This window comes from Chaetodon trifascialis, chromosome 19, assembly GCF_039877785.1.
Source record: "Chaetodon trifascialis isolate fChaTrf1 chromosome 19, fChaTrf1.hap1, whole genome shotgun sequence".
NCBI lineage: Eukaryota > Metazoa > Chordata > Actinopteri > Chaetodontiformes > Chaetodontidae > Chaetodon > Chaetodon trifascialis.
Window position 1 is genome coordinate 10677802 of NC_092074.1, and position 13338 is coordinate 10691139.

Genomic DNA, 13338 nt, shown 5'->3' on the forward strand with positions numbered 1-13338 from the left:
TAACGTATGTTTTCCTCTGGTTGGTAAACATCCCTATGCCACAGTTTTCTGGAACACACGAACATCTTGTTCGGATCCGCTTTGAGTAAACCGGCTCGCATCCTTAGTGTTGCATTGCTGCCATCTACTGGAAGTTTACTGTCACTTACTGCGTTAATCGATTCCAGTTAAAAATAAGTAATCCAATAAAATCCAACTGGTTTTTGTTTTTTTTGGTCTGTCAATAGGTAATATGCCCAGACTCCTGTAACTGGCGTTTATCACTTAAGACATATTGTCATGGCTTACTAGGACACTCATTAAAACAGAGCTACTGTGAGTTTAATAAGTAAAATCTGTGCTCTCCCTATTACGACTACAGCTTACGATGCTATAAAGTGACTGATGTAGTGAATTGTAACCGTTGGGTGATTGTGAGGCGATGTCCTTGGAAGAGCCAAGTTGTCCTCTTCATGATTTTCTTACTTTGTCACAATTTTTTGTAACATCCACATCACAAAACATACAATGAAAGATCCATATCACCATGGCTACATACATGGATCGGCACTGTAATATTTAACAACTACTGTTCATGTCCTTGAATACAGCACTGCAATCCTGTCCTATTCTTATTTAATACTGTAATTCTACTCACATTTTCTACTTCGTCTTGTTAAGTGAAATGGATAGTTCACTTCTTTGTTCTAAACATCAGAGAATCAGTAAGGATGAACAAAGTGTGAGTTGTTAACATGGTAAATCTTTATAGGCTTCACCCGCTTCAAACAATAGTGTCAATTTTGAAAATATTTACAGTTACAGTCAGAGCACTCAGAGAACATTGGAATGTCAAAAATACAAAAACAAATGCATTAATACAACTTAAGATACAAAAAGTAACAACTTTAAAAATAAAGTTCTAAAAGGAATGAAATCTGAACTGCATATGGTCAATGCAAGGGGAAACAAAGTGACCTTGGTCAAAAAGAGGTTAAGAGAGGGGGATATTCCCGGCTCATTTACAACATTGAACTTTAAATTGAATATAACGCTACGTCTGAATGCTAGCAGGCAACAGAAACAGGCCTAGTCCACCTCCTCCATCCTGGATGTGTCGTCATCGTCCCCTTCAAGAGGGGGCATGTCCTCAGTGGGAGCGGAGGTGACATCCTCTGGTGTCAGATCATCTTCATCAATACCTAAAAGAGGACAGACGCACATTATGTGCCATTGGAATGAGATAATTATTCATTTGAAATAACTCTATTGGCAGACGTGTTGCGCAGTAAACTGCTATAATTTATCGCTGGTACATTATCAAGAAGTGTAGTTTAAAATGTCACGAAAGCTTTACACTGTGTCATAAACACCAAATACTCACCAAGACCCAGCTTAATCATTCTGTAGATGCGATTGGAGTGGGTCTGGGGGTCATCCAAGGTAAATCCTGAAGAGAGCAGGGCAGTCTCAAAGAGCAGGATGACCAGATCCTTCACAGACTTATCATTCTTATCAGCCTCTGCCTTTTGCCTCAGGGTCTCCACAATGGGGTGGTCAGGGTTGATCTCAAGGTGCTTTTTAGCAGCCATGTAGCCCATGGTGGAGTTGTCCCTCAGAGCCTGGGCCTTCATGATCCTTTCCATGTTGGCCGTCCAGCCATAAGTGCTGGTGACGATGCAGCAGGGGGAAGAGACCAGACGGTTGGACACTGTAACCTGCGGAGGTAAACAAGAAGTGATACCATTTTCAGCATTATTTACAGAACAGTAGATTATAGATAATATAAGATTATTCAGCACTTTACTTTAATGCTGATTACTTTATGCTCACCTTCTCCACCTTCTTTTCCAAGATGTCCTTCATGATCTTGCACAGGTTCTCAAACTGAGTCTTCTTCTCCTCCTGCTTCTTCTTCTCTTCGTCATCCTCAGGCAGCTCCAGGCCTTCTTTGGTCACTGAAACCAAATTCTTGCCCTCAAACTCCTTCAGCTGCTGGACACAGTACTCATCAATGGGCTCGATCATATAAATGACCTCAAGGCCAGCTTTGCGAAGGCGCTCCACAAAGGCAGAGTTTGCCACCTGGTCTTTGGTCTCACCTGAAATACAAACATGGCAGTGCTGTCACACATTTATGTAGGATCACATTAATTAACTCAGTTCACCTAATCTCAAAATGTTATTTAATTTACACTAACAGCATCTAGATGAAGAACATCCTCACCAGTGATGTAGTAGATGTGTTTCTGGTTGTCTTTCATTCGTGTGACATAGTCCTTCAGGGAAACCATCTCATCTCCAGAAGCTGAGGTGTAGTATCGCAGCAGCTCAGACAGCTTCTTCCTATTCTGAGAATCCTCGTGGATGCCGAGCTGAGAGACAAGTGAAATGTCAGTAACATGCAGTTGAAAACAAAGTTACATTGGTTCAGATGAAATTTAATTATGGCAAAAATTACATTTCATTGGTCTGCAAGGTGGAACCATTGATAAGCAGAGCGCCTTCATTTAAACAGAGGATGGCACTAACAAGCTCAAAGACTCAAAGCAGCTTTACATCAAGCCAATATGGCCAAAGGATCAGACAGATGGTTACTGTGTTTAAGGTCAGAGGAACAAACCTTTCTCATTAACTAAAATTCTTAAAGCTCTGCACTTTAAGCAAAAGTAAGCTCCATCCTGCTAACACGGTATCAAACCGAGTCAACAGTTAAGCACAAAGTGGCAGCCAAAGGTGGCAAGATTAAGAAAATTGGCAGCTTAAACAGTGCAAGGTGAGAACACGAACCTTGATGTTCTTGGAGAACTGCTCGTAGTACTTTTTGTAGTTGTCCTTGTCCTCGGCAAGTTCAGTGAAGAGTTCCAGGCATTTCTTGACCAGGTTCTTGCGGATGACTTTCAGGATCTTGCTCTGCTGCAGCATCTCTCTGGAGATATTGAGGGGCAGATCCTCAGAGTCCACCACACCCTTGATGAAATCTGAATAGAGAAGATAAAAAATGCTAAGCCTTCCAAAGCTTAAAACAACATAATCTTACTAATGAGTGGATAATAGTGACTTATGACAGCTAGAATACATGGTTTTAAGGCCATTAATATCTTAGCTTGTCCACCACACTCTTGAACAAATCGCATACAGCAGTAATTCCACATTTAGTTGAATACTCACTGAGGTACTCAGGGATAAGCTCATCACAGTTGTCCATGATGAAGACCCTTCGCACGTACAGCTTGATATTGTTCTTCTTCTTCTTGTTCTCAAAGAGATCGAAGGGAGCGCGACGAGGCACAAAGAGCAGGGCACGGAATTCCAGCTGACCCTCTACTGAAAAGTGCTGTGAAGAGAAAAAGGTTTATTAGTGCAGCTAAAGGGTCTGTGTTCAAATGTTACTGTACTTATAGTATTAAAACAGACAATTACATCACTTGCAAATTTCCAAGTTTGAAAAAATAATTACGAGACCTACCTTGACAGCCAGGTGGTCTTCCCAGTCATTAGTAAGACTCTTGTAAAACTCTCCATACTCGTCATTAGTAATGTCATCGGGGTTGCGAGTCCACAGGGGTTTGGTCTTGTTCAGCTCTTCCTGGTCAATGTACTTCTCCTTGATCTTCTTCTTCTTCTTCTTTTTGTCACCAGACTTGTGGTCGTGGTCGTGGTCGTGGTCGTGCTCCTCATCTGATCCAACATCCTCAATCTCGGGCTTGTCCTCGTCCTTCTCCTCTTCTTCATCCTTGTCTTTCTCCTTCTCCTCCTCCTCTGCCTCATCATCACTCACCTCTTTGTCACGCTCTTTCTCCACCTAGGCAAAAAATAGAACTCAGTCACTTGCCATGATTTTTGATTACTTTGTTAACCCGGGTTTAACTGACCTAAATTAATTGGGCAGATTATTAAACTATTTACTTACAAAGAGTGTGATGGGATAACCAATGAACTGTGAGTGCTTTTTCACAATCTCTTTGACTCTTCTCTCCTCAAGGTATTCTGTCTGGTCTTCTTTCAAGTGTAGGATCACCTTGGTGCCACGCCCCATGGGCTCAGCTATATGGAGAAAAGATTGGTCAATGCAAGGGATCTCCTATAAGTATCACTCTACTAATAAAACTAAATTGTGTAAATTGTCAATATTACTTACAGTTATCCACTTTAACTGTGAATGAGCCTCCAGCAGAGGATTCCCAGGCGTACTGCTCATCATCATTGTGTTTGGTTATGACCGTAACCTTCTCAGCCACGAGGTAGGCAGAGTAGAAACCCACACCAAACTGACCAATCATGGAGATGTCAGCTCCAGCCTGCAGAGCCTCCATGAAAGCCTTGGTGCCAGACTTGGCGATTGTGCCCAGATTGTTGATTAGGTCAGCCTTGGTCATGCCAATACCTGTGTCAATCAGGGTCAGGGTGCGTTCCTCTTTGTTGGGAATAAGTTCGATTTTGAGGTCCTTGCCAGTCTCAAGCTTGGAAGGGTCAGTGAGACTCTCATAGCGGATTTTGTCCAGGGCCTGGAGGAGAAAAAAAAATTCATTAATTTAAATTTTGCAGAGTTTTAGTTATAACAATACTCAATTAACATGTTTGGCACAACGTGAGATTAAGGAAACAGTTTTAGACTAATACTATGACAAACTTACATCTGAGGAGTTGGAGATAAGCTCCCTAAGGAAGATCTCTTTGTTGGAATAGAAAGTGTTGATGATCAGGGACATCAGCTGAGCAATCTCAGCCTGGAATGCAAAGGTCTCAGCCTCCTCCTCCATTGGTTGGTCGCGTGATTCAGGCATCTAAGCAGAAGGGACAGATGAATAATGGTTTTTAGAACATGCATGCATCGTGGATTGCAAATGCAAACACACAAAACAAATGGTACATCCTATCAGCTGACATCATTCGTTTCTTTGTGCACATCACACAAAGGTCTACACAGTTATTTTAATCAGAGAACTGAAATGCCAAAAGCATTATGTTGAATGTTTTTATATGACTTTAGCCTGACCCAATGGTTTTACTCATTCTTGCCTATTTTTTGAAGTTATACAGGCATGCTATAGACCCATGTGCGTGATCATGTTCATTGTGTGGTTTAGCTGCTACAGTGAGTCACTATGCTGTCACATCTACAATGATTACTGCCAATCACCCTAAGGTAATCTGCAAGTACTTAATGTAACACCTTACAATAGAATAAAATGAACACCACAACCCACCAGTCTCAAAAACTACTTTAGACTTGAATCAATACCTCTGACTAAATCTTATTTATTGCATGGCTGTTATGTAACACAATGTATATCCATTAATGTGCCCATCAACACTGTCATTAACAAAATGTTGACCAAACAATGAGATAACACTGTTATCTGAAGTAGCAGTGAGGTATGCATCAGTAATGACAGCTGAAGTGTGAGCGTGTATCCCTTATTCAATTGTACAAGCAGCTGGTGTGACAGACGGTCCAGCTCCGCTCATTACTCCACCTGCCTATAATCCATCTTCTCTGCTTCTGCCTTTATGCAAGTAACATATTGCAATATTTTTTTTGTAAATGCAATACAAGGTATACATTGAGAGTGCATAAAGTTGATTGTACTCATTTTTTTAAAAAAAATCAAGATTATCTCAAATAGTTTCCATTTTTAGGGTCCGCGACCGAGACAGCAGTGATGAATTACAGCATTTCAGCCACAAATGTAGATAAAATTATGACAGTGTAATTAGAGGCGCTATGATCCTCTCTTACTGCAATTGTCATGATTAGTTATTGGTTGCTCAGAGATGAGCACATGGCTAGAACTGCATATGAGCACAAATGACTCCACCTGCCGGTTTCCCAGGCGAAATACAGGATTCTAGAAGGTACCAAGAGGCGAAAAGAACTCTAGCAGTTTCCATAGGAATCGAAAGCTCCTCCTTACAGCCATCGACCGATGAGATGTTGTGAATGATGTCCCTGTACTCACTAATCTTGCACTCAATCACTGTAACGGCAGAGGATGGTATGGACTGTAGATATGAGAAAAAATCTCACCGCTCAGGAAATCTAATTAACCGTTTGGTTCATTAAATTGTGCGCTTAACATAATGCCTGCCTGTCAAGTACACCATGAAAGCACCATGTGGCTGCTGTCTCCCAGCTTTGAGCAATGCAAAGCTAATGTGGGCGGAATAGTTGCCAAAATAATGTTTGTAAAAAGTTTGGACATGTGCAAACGCTGACATGCTCGGGAAATCACTTTAACACAAACCTCAATGTAAAATTGTCGAAAAGAAATGTCATGCCTATGGTTCTGCTGTCATAATCTGATTATCACACAATGTACTGAGTAGATTGTATGCCACCTTCACTTTAATCGACACCAGGAATGTCAGAATATCGTGTCATTTTTGTCACATTATAATTAGCTTCTATAGAAAACGGCTCAGCTATAGCCAACAACTAAGCTAATACTAGCTAACATTATCGAGGAATGTGAAAGTGTATATAATATTTTAGCTGTTGTAATCTCCGTAAATTATTATTAGATTAAAAAAAAAGATTTCATTTGTTTACCTTGGCCTTCTGTGTTTCGAAATGTGAAATGTATTGAGGTCGCCTCTCTTCGAAGTTGCAGACTCTTCGGTTTATAGCCTATGTCTTACGGATGGGGAAGCTAGGCAGCTTTAATACCGTTACCGAGCATTCGAGAAATCCTGACCTGAGCTTCCAGAACCATCTGGAATTATCCTCGCTACTGCTCGGTGTTGCTCGCTGACAGGCCCAGTGGGCTGTCAATCATTTTCTGTGCACACGCCTCTCTCCATTCTTAGATGGAGGGGGTGGGACTAGAGGTTGAGCCCGGCGAGGGGGGCGTGAATGACTGTTAACTAGAATGAATCATGCAGCGCTCACTGAAAATTCCAGAACATCGAAAGAAACAAGAGCATGAAGTAGATAAATGAAAGATACTGCACGTGTATTATGACTGTCCATTTTCAACGTTACCAATCAAACAAAGTGATCGAATGCAGCATGCAATAGACTCAGTGAGCAAGAAGGTTTTAATTCTAAATAAATTTTATTACAAATTTGAATGCATATCAAAAAAAAAAAAATAACAATTACAAAAAGAGACATAAGCCAAATTCCTAGTGGCTTGATATTACTCTTAATGGTTGTCAGTAGTTTTATATAAGCAGTTTATACAATGTTGACTAATGCCATTAATTAACATATCTTGACTACTTAATACTGTTTAAGAGATGAGAGTTGTGTGATATTGAAATGTCTGTTTGAGAAGCATTATAACTTACAAAAATAAAAATGAAGCAAGGAGTCTACTAAGTGTTTTAGTCAACTTCCTCCATTCTTGATGTGTCATCATCTCCTTCCAAGACTGGCATATCTTCATCAGCAGGCTGAATGAGGTCCTCAACTGCAGAATCATCATCATCAATGCCTGTGGATGATAATGCATTCATTAGCCACTAAAGCCACTGACTGATTTATAATAAACTAAACTAATTCCTATAATCTATGTAATGTCAGATGTAAGGGAGAAAAAACATACCAAGACCCAGTTTGACCATTCTGTAGATCCGGTTGGCATGTGTCTGGGGGTCCTCCAGTGTGAATCCTGAAGAGAGCAGGGCAGTCTCGAACAGGAGGATGACCAGGTCTTTTACAGCCTTATCGTTCTTGTCAGCCTCAGCCTTCTCCCTCAAGGTCTCAATGATTGGATGCAGAGGGTTGATCTCAAGGTGTTTCTTAGCTGTCATGTAGCCCATGGTGGAGTTATCTCTCAGGGCCTGAGACTTCATGATCCTCTCCATGTTAGCTGTCCATCCATAGGTGCTGGTGACAATGCAACAGGGGGAAGCCACCAAGCGGTTGGAGACGGTGACCTGAAATATTGTATAATATATGTCATGATCGAATAAATTTGTCCATACAATGTCAGCATAAGTGTACAGGAACATTAAAATAGATGAAATCATCTTTCCTCCATTACCTTTTCAATCTTCTTGTCAAGGATGTCCTTCATGATCTTGCAAAGGTTTTCAAATTTATTTTTGAGCTCCTCCTGTTTCTTCTTCTCTTCGTCATCCTCAGGCAGCTCCAGGCCTTCCTTGGTCACTGAAACCAAGTTCTTGCCATCATACTCCTTCAGCTGCTGGACACAGTACTCATCAATGGGCTCAATCATGTAAATGACCTCAAGGCCAGCTTTGCGAAGGCGTTCCACGAAGGCAGAGTTTGCCACCTGGTCTTTGGTCTCTCCTGTGAAAGTGGGTGTCATTTCATTGAATCAGTATGCTAAATAATCACTCTTGAGAAAACATCTGACCAAAAATAGAAATAATAGAAATAGGAAAAAAAAGAAACAAATTGAAATTGAGTTGAGTTGCTAACCTGTGATGTAGTAGATGTGTTTCTGGTTGTCCTTCATGCGTGAAACATAGTCCTTCAGGGAAACCATCTCATCTCCAGAAGCTGAGGTGTAGTATCGCAGGAGCTCAGACAGCTTCTTCCTATTCTGAGAGTCTTCATGGATGCCAAGCTGAACCACAAAATGATGTGTTACTAGTATTGAACATTAAATATGTGAAATTTATATTTTCTATCTGAGTGGTAAGACTTAAAGAAATAAATTAAAGAGTCAACTTACTTTGATGTTCTTGGAGAACTGCTCGTAGTACTTTTTGTAGTTGTCCTTGTCCTCGGCAAGTTCAGTGAAGAGTTCCAGGCATTTCTTGACCAGGTTCTTGCGGATGACTTTCAGGATCTTGCTCTGCTGCAGCATCTCTCTGGAGATATTGAGGGGCAGATCCTCAGAGTCCACCACACCCTTGATGAAATCTGAACAAAGAAGATAAAGAATACTTAGCCTTCCAAAGCCAAACAAAATGCATTTATTAAAGTTAAAAATATATTAATGTTACTAGTTAATGTTAGCAATTACAACTTATGAGAGCTACAGTGCATATATATATAAAGCTGTTAACATCTTGGATTGGAATTATTTGTATGTGAATGATGAGTAATAAATGTTATGTTACTTACTGAGGTACTCTGGAATCAACTCCTCGCAGTTGTCCATGATGAAGACCCTACGCACGTACAGCTTGATGTTGTTCTTCTTCTTCTTGTTTTCAAAGAGGTCGAATGCAGCCCTTCTGGGTACGAAGAGCAAGGCACGGAACTCCAGTTGACCCTCCACTGAGAAATGCTTCAGAGACAAGAATGGAGTGGGAATTCATTAGCTCAAAAAACATCACATTACATTACATTATGCTAAAAGTTGCAAACAGGTAGTTAGGTGACTCTTTTCGGCATGTTTATTAGCAGTGAAGCTTACCTTGACAGCCAGGTGGTCCTCCCAATCATTGGTGAGACTCTTGTAGAACTCTCCATACTCTTCATTGGTGATGTCATCAGGGTTACGGGTCCAGATTGGCTTGGTCTTGTTCAGCTCCTGAGCGTCAATGTACTTTTCCTTGACCTTCTTCTTCCTCTTGTTCTTGCCATCCTTTGTATCCTCATCCTCATCGGAACCCACATCTTCAATCTTAGGTTTGTCCTTGTTCTCAGCAGCTTCTTTCTCAACTTCTTCTTCCTTCTCTCCCTCTTCAAGGTCCACTTCCTTCTCCCTTGTCTTCTCCACCTTGAATATATAAAAAACATGTCAGTGTCATTGGTTTTTATTAGGTTATAAGATGACAGATTTGTGTTGCTAATGGAGCTTATATCTTACATAAAGTGTTATAGGGTAGCCAATGAACTGTGAGTGTTTCTTCACAACTTCCTTGATGCGCTTCTCTTCGCAGTATTCTGTCTGGTCTTCTTTGAGGTGAAGGACCACTTTTGTGCCTCTGCCAATGGACTCTCCTAGGAGTTCATGAGAACAGGGCTCGGTAATTAGTCAAATTATTCATCATGCATGTTATTGAACAACAAGTATTATATTAATTTGGGAAATCAAACTTACCGGTGTCAGGTCTGACTGTGAATGAGCCTCCAGCTGCAGACTCCCAGATGTACTGCTCATCATCATTGTGTTTGGTTATGACCGTCACCTTGTCAGCCACGAGGTAGGCAGAGTAGAAACCCACACCAAATTGGCCGATCATGGAGATGTCAGCTCCAGCCTGCAGTGCCTCCATGAAAGCCTTGGTGCCAGACTTAGCGATTGTGCCCAGATTGTTGATCAGGTCAGCCTTGGTCATGCCAATACCTGTGTCAATCAGGGTCAGGGTGCGAGCGTGCAGGTCTGGGGTGATTTCAATCTTCAGGTCCTTGCAGGACTCAAGTCTGCTGGGGTCTGTCAAGCTTTCATATCTGATTTTGTCCAAGGCCTGTCCACAAGGGTATGCTTGTTAAAATCATTATGTTTGGATACATATAAAGGCTGCTCACATGAAAAACAAAGGATGATATGGTGGTAAACTGCTGGTTTTACTCACATCTGAGGAGTTGGAGATGAGCTCCCTAAGGAAGATCTCTTTGTTTGAATAGAAGGTGTTGATAATAAGGGACATGAGCTGAGCAATCTCAGCCTGGAAGGCAAAGGTCTCCACATCCTCCTCCATAACGTGTCCAGCTTTCTCAGGCATCTTGAGGAAGCACATGTTATATTATGATTAATATGATCTTATTTTGACTTCCTGATTTTGCTTTGTCTGCTTAAACATACCAATTTGCTCCAAAATAAATGTTTAATTCATGTGTCAGGAATATAATTTCCTGCTGTTATATTTGCAATCCCTCCCCCCTCCTATAGACAGCCTCATGGCTTGAGGTGGGTAGCTTTTGCTCATGGTACATGAACACATGTTCCTTCTGTCAATCAAGCACTCGCCATTTGGAGAATGGGTGGAGTTCTGATGCTTTCCCCAACCCCCAAAGGCTTTAGCATGTGTCATCCAATACCTCTATGATAAAGGAAGGAATAGCAGCTAAGAAAAAAAATCTAGCTTTTAACTATAGAGCGGTAAAGATCTATTATATTTTTTTCATGAACAAGGCATTTAGAACATTTAGTAACATTTCATTAGCTCCCTCAGGTTTGAAACTATCATGGCTAAAAGAGGCCTTACACAAGTTGGTATCTATGTGATTCCATTGCATTCAAACACTGCCCCTGCTGCTGTAAATCTTTTTTTTTTGTTAGTTTACTTTTCTGCACTCTGCAGATGTGCTGTACTGTTGTATCTGCTCTTTATACCAGTCAGTTTTCCTGCTCACCCGCCATTGCTCTCATACTGAGGGTCACCCTGCTTGCCATGTGCTCCCTGCATGTTATAGTCTCGCAAGGATAGTAATGGAAAGAGCCTGCTCTGCCAGACAGATAACTTTTCACTAACTAGTTTTTGTGTATTCTTACTTGTAGCAAGTATTCTTGCTGTTCTGCCTGTGCTCCTACCATTTAAGCACCCAAAATACTGTTTATTATTTTATATCATTTAAATAGCTAAGCAGAATCATAGCTGTATTTTACTTTAGGTGTTCCAGTCTTACCTTGAATATCCCTTTTTCCTACAATCACTTCTTGAAAACGGCTGTCAAACTGAGCTTGTCTTCTCTTCTTGAAGAGCTCCAAATGTGTGCTTCGCTTCTGCTCCTGTGGGCAGTAAGTCTCTCTTGGTGAGTTCAAGTTACTATCTTCTCCACAATATGCCGGCGTCTTTTTATACTTAGGGGGTGGTTTCTAGAAGCCCCCATTCAGAAGCTTCCAGAAGTTACGCTCACTACAGTGAGGGGGGTGTTAAGGAAAGGCCGGGAACGGGGGTGGCATGTGAGACACCAGAGCCCTAAAGTTGATGTGCCCTTTTAGGGCTACAGAGTCACAAGGAGTGCCTGTCAGTCACACTGAGAGCTTTCCTGATAGCTTGTCTAGCTCTCTAGGCCCCACACCCCCCTGTAACCACCACAGCTGTGCAGAGCCTTTGCTATCAGCTGCTGTAGTGGTGCCTCATGGGACACACACATGGTCAGCAGGCCCATTCCTTTTTATGGCATGCAAGATTGGGGTGATTCTCAAAGGTTTCACGTATTTGAAGCAGTGGGACGGACCTCTGTAACTCATGACACATATCTCAGAGAAGCAGAAAAAGAGATACGCATGAAAATAATTTGCTCCTTGGATTCTTTGTGAGTGTATATGACTTTGTCTTATTTTAAAACATGATGAATATTAACACCAGCCTGTCAGAATGTCAGTTCCATGGGGCTTTCATGCCTGGTTGACTTTTGTGCTGCCTACCAGCGGCAGGAGGACCATCTTAAAGGAAAACATGAGCTGTGTAACATGTCTTGTTTTGTGACATTTGCTACCTTCCAAATTGGTCAGTATAGTATTTTGATAATAGGAGGTAACTTCAGTATGCTAACATTACAAACCTGAAGTCTAGTCACACAAACTGTTAACTGTTTGTGCAGCAAACACATCTGTAGTGTATTTTTATATGGTGTAATGTTGGTGCGTTATAGTTTCGGGAGACATTGCAAGTAACAAATGCAGAGATGCACCTACAATCAGTACTGCAGCGCTAACGCAAACAGAACAAGACGCCTTCTTTTCACTCGCTCCTCAGCCACCATCTGTGCTTCACTGTGGCTCACTGTGTAAGCTCAAACCTTTCCACTGTTCATCATGAAGTGTAACTGTACTCTTATATATAGCATTAGCTGTACATGATGTACAGCAAACAGATAAGTTCACTCTGTTTAAAAAATGTAGGAGAACAAAATATTAGAAACATTCTCATTTACTGCAGCCCAGTACAACTTCAATACTAACTGTAATCTCAATAACTGACATATATTTGAATTAATAGATTTATATAAAAACCAAACATTAGTAACCTCCTACACTGGACTGCGACTTTCATTCCTAATGGAGATCCAGATGTGATGGAGGCCAAGTGGCAAACATGTCGAACCATGTTGTGGACGAACATTGGAACAAGATACAATATACTGTGTGGGGTATGTGGCAGAAACTCATTAGAGGTCCAATCTTCAGTGGTGCTTGTTGGTGCTTGGTTTTGGCTCCGGTGCACTCCAGCCATAATATACTGTATTCTGGTGGTAAATGTTCATGCTCATCAATTTATGACAGTGTGCCAAGAATTGCTTGCTATAAAATAGCAAGCAATTCTTGGCAAGGGGGGCAGAACACATCAAAAATTTGTACTTAAAGTAAATCACAAGCAGTCCTGCAGGGGGAAAAAAAAACCCATAATACATAATAAATGCGTATGTCAGCAGTTCCAGTAACATCAAAACAAAGTGTGTGTTTATGTAGTAGCCATTACACTAGAGAGTGTAGATACTAGAACGGCAATGATGAAGGATGTTGGGTGGTTATGTCCACAGCA

General features: G+C 41.2%; 2 protein-coding genes across 2 annotated transcripts; both read right to left on the reverse strand.

Moving 5' to 3' along the window:
• Positions 1–722: 722 nt before the first annotated feature.
• Positions 723–6674, reverse strand: hsp90aa1.2 (heat shock protein 90, alpha (cytosolic), class A member 1, tandem duplicate 2). The gene is made up of 11 exons (XM_070986758.1): positions 6533–6674; positions 4617–4766; positions 4121–4487; positions 3893–4026; positions 3449–3784; positions 3151–3316; positions 2770–2960; positions 2207–2354; positions 1813–2081; positions 1364–1697; positions 723–1181 (listed from the first exon to the last, which is right to left on the reverse strand). The coding sequence occupies exons 2-11, from the start codon at positions 4764–4766 to the stop codon at positions 1069–1071; spliced, it is 2208 nt and encodes a 735-aa protein (XP_070842859.1). The 5' UTR covers positions 6533–6674; the 3' UTR covers positions 723–1068.
• Positions 6675–7308: 634 nt separating this feature from the next.
• On the reverse strand, positions 7309–11531 carry hsp90aa1.1 (heat shock protein 90, alpha (cytosolic), class A member 1, tandem duplicate 1). The gene is made up of 11 exons (XM_070987060.1): positions 11477–11531; positions 10423–10572; positions 9948–10314; positions 9714–9847; positions 9318–9623; positions 9023–9188; positions 8628–8818; positions 8372–8519; positions 7971–8239; positions 7530–7863; positions 7309–7418 (listed from the first exon to the last, which is right to left on the reverse strand). The coding sequence occupies exons 2-11, from the start codon at positions 10570–10572 to the stop codon at positions 7309–7311; spliced, it is 2175 nt and encodes a 724-aa protein (XP_070843161.1). The 5' UTR covers positions 11477–11531.
• Between the last annotated feature and the right edge of the window lie 1807 nt (positions 11532–13338).

Coding starts and splice junctions, on each gene's coding strand:
- hsp90aa1.2 (XM_070986758.1), bottom strand. CDS start 4,766: ATGCCTGAATCACGCGACCAACCAATGGAGGAGGAGGCTGAGACCTTT. Junction 2,961..3,150: donor GCTTATCCCTGAGTACCTCA/GTGAGTATTCAA, acceptor TTCTCTATTCAG/ATTTCATCAAGGGTGTGGTG. Junction 1,182..1,363: donor AATGATTAAGCTGGGTCTTG/GTGAGTATTTGG, acceptor GTCCTCTTTTAG/GTATTGATGAAGATGATCTG.
- hsp90aa1.1 (XM_070987060.1), bottom strand. CDS start 10,572: ATGCCTGAGAAAGCTGGACACGTTATGGAGGAGGATGTGGAGACCTTT. Junction 9,624..9,713: donor GCTACCCTATAACACTTTAT/GTAAGATATAAG, acceptor TATATATTCAAG/GTGGAGAAGACAAGGGAGAA. Junction 8,240..8,371: donor ACACATCTACTACATCACAG/GTTAGCAACTCA, acceptor CCACTTTCACAG/GAGAGACCAAAGACCAGGTG.